This window comes from Anomaloglossus baeobatrachus, chromosome 1, assembly GCF_048569485.1.
Source record: "Anomaloglossus baeobatrachus isolate aAnoBae1 chromosome 1, aAnoBae1.hap1, whole genome shotgun sequence".
In the NCBI taxonomy this organism is placed as follows: Eukaryota; Metazoa; Chordata; class Amphibia; order Anura; family Aromobatidae; genus Anomaloglossus; species Anomaloglossus baeobatrachus.
In genome coordinates, this window is record NC_134353.1 from 936838909 (window position 1) to 936844716 (window position 5808).

Sequence of the window (5808 nt, forward strand, 5' to 3'; positions counted from 1 at the left end):
GACTTTTGTGCAGCAGCCTTCATGGTAAAATAGCTGCTCGGAAACCTCTGCTAAGGACAGGCAACAAGCAGAAGAGACTTGTTTGGGCTAAAGAACACAAGGAATGGACATTAGACCAGTGGAAATCTGTGCTTTGGTCTGATGAGTCCAAATTTGAGATCTTTGGATCCAACCACCGTGTCTTTGTAGAAAAGGTGAACAGATGGCCTCTTCATGCCTGGTTCAAGCATGGAGGAGGAGGTGCGATGATGTGGGGGTGCTTTGCTGGTGACACTGTTGGGGATTTATTCAAAATTAGTTGGACCATAATTTATTTTTCAACAGGACAATGACCCCAAACACACCTCCAGGCTGTGTAAGGGCTATTTGACTAAGAAGGAGAGTGATGGGGTGCTACGCCAGATGACCTGACCTCCACAGTCACCAGACCTGAACCCAATCGAGATGGTTTGGGGTGAGCTGGACCGCAGAGTGAAGGCAAAAGGGCCAACAAGTGCTAAGCATCTCTGGGAACTCCTTCAAGACTGTTGGAAGACCATTTCCGGTGACTACCTCTTGAAGCTCATCAAGAGAATGCGAAGAGTGTGCAAAGCAGTAATCAAAGCGAAAGGGGGATACTTTGAAGAACCTAGAATATAAGTCATATTTTTAGTTGTTTCACACTGTTTTGTTAAGTATTTCATTCCACATGTGTTACTTCATAGTTTTGATGCCTTCAATGTGAATCTACAATTTTCAGAGTCATGAAAATAAAGAAAACTCTTTGAATGAGGTGTGTCCAAACTTTTGGTCTGTACTGTATATATATATATATATATATATATATATTTTATTTTTTTTTTTTGCTAGATCTCTGCTTCCTGTGATTGGACAGTGACCTTTATTATTACATCTAATGGACAATCCTCTGTCCCGGCTCCGTGCAGCACACACAGGGGCATGGCTCCTCACAAGACGTGTCCAGGACAGATTGTGTCCCTTCCAAGTAAGCGATGAACGGTCAGATTTAATGGCTGCCTGCAGAGATGTGGAAAAATTGAGAAATTAGTACAACAGGTGCTATGTAAAACGAGACTGATGATTCCGTACATCTGCTATCCAATATATTGTCACTATAGAAGCAACAAAAAATAAATGGAGACTTGTTCATATCTCTGGTGAACCCGGACAGAGAAGGGCCCTGTGCAAGAATATATGGGTCCTCTGCAGCCCAAGAGCTCATAAAAATGCAAAATTGCATCTTGTTTGGAGGTAGAAATGAGCTCCCAGACGTCTTGGCTCTTTGGCCCCTTGACCTCTTGGGCCCCCTGACCTATTGGCTCTTCGGCCCCCTGACCTCTTGGGCCCCTTGACCTCTTGGCTCTTGTCTTGGGCCCCCTGACCTCTCGGCTCTTAGGTCCCCTAACATCTTGGACCCCCTGAACTCTTGACTCTTGGGCCCCCTGACCTCTTGGCTTTTTGGCCCCCTGACTTCTTGTGCCCCCTGACCTCTTGGCTTTTTGGCCCCCTGACTTCTTGTGCCCCCTTACCTCTTGACTCTTGCTCTCCCTGACCTCTTGGCCCCCCTGACCTCTTGGCTTTTTGGCTCCCTGACCTCTTGGGCCCCCTGACCTCTTGGCTCTTTAGACCCCTGACCTCTTGCGTCCCCTGACCTCTTGGCTCTTGTCTTGGGTCCCCTGACCTCTCGGCTCTTGGGCCCGTTGACCTTTTGGGGCCCCTGACCTCCTGGCTCTTGTCTTGGGCCCCCTGACCTCTTGGCTCTTGGGCCCCTAACCTCTTGGGCCTCCTGACATCTCAGCTCTTGGACTCCCTGACCTCTTGGCTCTTGTCTTGGGCTTCCTGACCTCTCGGTCTTAGGTCCCCTGACCTCTTGGGCTCCCTAACCTCTTGGGCCCCCTGACCTCTTTGCCCCCCCAACCTCTTGGTTCTATGGGCCCACTGACCTCTTGGCTCTTGTCTTGGGCCCCCTGATCTCTTGGCACTTTGTCCCCCTGACTCTTGGGCCTCCTGACCTCTTGGGCCCCCTAGCCTCTTGGCACTTTGTCCCCCTGACTCTTGGGCCTCCTGACCTCTTGGGCCCCCTGGCCTCTTGGCACTTTGTCCCCCTGACCTCTTGGCTCTTTGGCCCCTGACCTCTTAGCTCTTGGGCTCCTGTACGGCTGCACAGGTTGCACCCATCATATGACCACCCCTGGTTCACATTCATTCATTAATGATAGGACATTTTATCATCTCACCTCCTATCATGCCCTTTCGAATATCATCCTAGTGACCGCCCCGGATTATCACCACCAAGAGGATCAATTCAAAACAATCATAAAACTTGACTTGTAGCAACATAAAAATAGATCTGTGATCCGAAAATTCCTGGATCTTGCTCCTCTCCCCCTCCTCCTCCTCCTCCTCTATCAGGAGCTACTTCTAGGAACTTATAACACGATCTCCCCCTAGTGGCCATTGTAGGGTTTTTTTCTCTCTTTTTGTTTTGCCTAAATTGATACATTGGAAATTCTATGATAAATATTTACACTTCCAGCGCAGGACTGATCAGATAGTGTGTGACCAGGAGGGGGGCAGCCCTGGCTCCCCGGGTCCTGCACACCCTCCACCCCCATGTCACACCCACTTAGAGGGATTGCTTATATTCCATCCCTCTCTCTTCTGTCTCATCCTTCAGGAGCTGCAGGTTATTCCTCTCGGTTCAGCACCTTGGAGAACTCCTCCTGTCACTGCAGCTCCTTGCATTGCTCTCCCCAGCACCTCGGGCAGCTCCAGCAGCAGGCACTGCGCATGCTCCGGCACAGGGATAGCCCCGAATGACGAGGGATCAATGTGTAATATAAGTTGGAGACATGAAGAAGTGCAGAGTGTTCCCTCACTGGAGGGCACCTGGCCGATCACAGCTTCCTACACTCGGATGGACTCGCTGATCTCACCTGGATCGGATGCAGATACAGATTGGCCATGCATTGGACACTGATCGCACGGGCTGTGATCGCTCAGTAGCTGCCATCATGCAGGAGGCAGAGCAGAGCGATCTGCTGGGGATGTTTCCACTCTTCTTCGAGGAGAGGCAGCTGAACAGGAGCAATGAGAGCCTCCAGGACTTCTTCAGGGGCTTCAACTTTGAGAAATCCGACATTATCGGGGACAGCTCGGCCATCGTGAGGATCATGATCTCCATCGTCTACTCGGTGGTCTGCGCCCTGGGGCTGGTGGGCAACGTCCTGGTGCTGTACCTGATGAAGACCAAGCAAGGGTGGAAGAAGTCCTCCATTAACCTCTTCGTCACCAGCCTGGCCATCACAGACTTCCAGTTCGTCTTGACCTTGCCCTTCTGGGCGGTGGAGAACGCCTTGGACTTCAGCTGGTTGTTTGGCAAAGCCATGTGCAAGATCGTGTCCTATGTGACCGCCATGAACATGTACGCCAGCGTCTTCTTCCTCACAGCCATGAGTGTGGCCAGGTATTACTCGGTGGCTTCAGCGCTGAAATCAAAGCGCAGACCTATAGGATGTTCCGCTAAGTGGGTGAGTGTGCTGATCTGGGTCTCGGCCATCGTGGCCTCTTTACCCAATGCCATCTTCTCCACCACGGCCACGGTCTCCAGCGAGGTCCTCTGCTTGGTGAAGTTTCCAGTGAACCATGGCAATGCCCAGTTCTGGTTGGGGCTGTACCATGCCCAGAAGGTTCTGCTGGGCTTTGTCATCCCTTTAGCCATCATCACTATTTGTTACTTACTTCTGGTTCGCTTTATCAGTGATAGGAATGTAAGTTCCTCCAGCACCAAGAGGAGATCCAAGGTGACCAAGTCTGTGACCATCGTGGTCCTGTCCTTCTTCTTGTGCTGGTTGCCCAACCAAGCCTTGACCACCTGGGGGATCCTGATCAAGCTGAATGTGGTCCAGTTTGGCTATGAGTACTTCACCACCCAGGCTTACATCTTCCCCATCACTGTCTGCCTGGCTCACTCCAACAGTTGCCTCAACCCCATCCTCTACTGCCTGATGCGCAGGGAATTCCGCAAAGCCTTGAAGAACCTCTTCTGGCGGATGACCTCTCCATCCCTGACCAACATGCGCCCCTTCACTGCCACCACCAAACCCGAGCAGGACGAGCAGGCTCATGGCATGGTGCCCATCAACCCTGTGGAACCCGACGTGATCTGTTATCCTCCAGGAGCTGTGATCTACAACGGCAGATATGACCTCCTGCCCAGCAGCTCCACAGAGCAGCGCTACTAGCCCACCAGGGGTGCCCACCAGGATCTATCCTTAAGGCCTAAGTCACACTTTCATGAGTCTCGCATCTCATCACCCGGCACGGCTGCACACTCTCCTGACAGGAGCGTCTCAGCTGCATAGAAATACATGCAGCCGACCACTCCTGTCAGCAGAGCCTGTGGCTGTGCCTGGGTAATGCCATGCCAGACTTGCGAGAGACTCGCATCGCATTACCCGGCACCGCCGCACACTCTCCTGACAGGAGCGTCTCAGCTGCATAGAAATACATGCAGCCGGCCCGCTCCTGTCAGGAGAGTGTGCGGCCGTGCCGGGGGATGCGATGCGAGACTCACAAGAGTCACTCGCAAGTGTGACTCTGGCCTTAAAGGAACACACCTTTATGCCAGAGTCACATTTGTGAGAGACTCGCAAGAGTCTTGCATCGCATCCCCCTGCACGGCCTGCCGTTCTCTGGACAGGAGCATCTCAGCTGCATAGAAATACATGCAGCCGGCCCGCTCCTGTCAGGAGAGCGTGCGGCCGTGCCGGGGGATGCGATGCGAGACTCATGCAAGTCTCTCACAAGTGTGACTCCGGCCTTATACCTATAAAGACACATTGTGCCAACAGATGCAGCAGAGCTGGAATTATTGAAGATGACAAACTCAGCTCTGCTACATCTATATCCAAGACTTATTTTTTTAAAATCTACGCCAAGATCTTTCCAGAGCAATTGTTGAAGATGTTCTTTTTAATCAGACACTTTTGGATACAAATCATAAATGTCACTGGATATAATGCAAACATTATTTGGGGTATGTTCACACCATGTGTTTTTTTTTTCCTTCTCCATAGAAAATTGCAAAAATGTTAAACATATTTTATTTTTTTAAATAAATTGTAATTTTTTTGCATAAATGCATAAAAAAATAGGAGGTCACTTTTGACTAGGGCTGTGTGCGGTCATATTGATGTAGCAGAGCCCACTATGTCATTCAATTAAAAATATTAGTCAGAAGGTCATTTCTGGCTTGGGGTATGCAGCAGAGCCCACTATGTCAGTCACCTGTTTCCATGTGTGTTGTGTGCTTGAGAACACAATCAGCTCTGCTACATCTACATATCACCCTGTGATCTAGTGTCGGATATATGTCAGTCCAGATTTTATTCACCTGTTACAAGGTTATTCACATCTTCCTGTAAATCAGTGTAATCCGCAGCAAGGTTTTCCGTAGTGTGCAGATGTAGCAGAGCTGAGTTTGTCATATATCATCCGATAAATCAATGCATTCCTCAGCAAGGTTTTCCACAGTGTGATAGTGTGCAGATGTAGCAGAGCTGTGTCTGTCATGTGTCATTTATTATCTTATAAATCAGTTCATTCCCCAGCAAGGTTTTCCATAGTGTGCAGATGCAGCAGAGCTGAGTTTGTCATCTATCAACCTATAAATCAATGCATTCCCCAGCAATGTTTTCTATAGTGTGCAGATGTAGCAGAGCTGTGTTTGTCATGTATCATCCTATACATCAGTGCATTCCCCAGCAAGGCTTTTTCCATAGTGTGCAGATGTAGCAGAGCTGAGTT

General features: G+C 49.8%; 1 protein-coding gene across 1 annotated transcript in view; it reads left to right on the forward strand.

The window, feature by feature from the left end:
* Positions 1-2564: 2564 nt before the first annotated feature.
* Positions 2565-5808, forward strand: part of RXFP3 (relaxin family peptide receptor 3) — a 4585-nt gene continuing 1341 nt past the window's right edge. The window contains exon 1 of the mRNA XM_075328346.1: positions 2565-5808. This exon is cut by the window's right edge and continues 1341 nt beyond it. Within this exon, the coding sequence (XP_075184461.1) occupies positions 2946-4244 (1299 nt within the window). The 5' untranslated portion in view covers positions 2565-2945 and the 3' untranslated portion in view covers positions 4245-5808.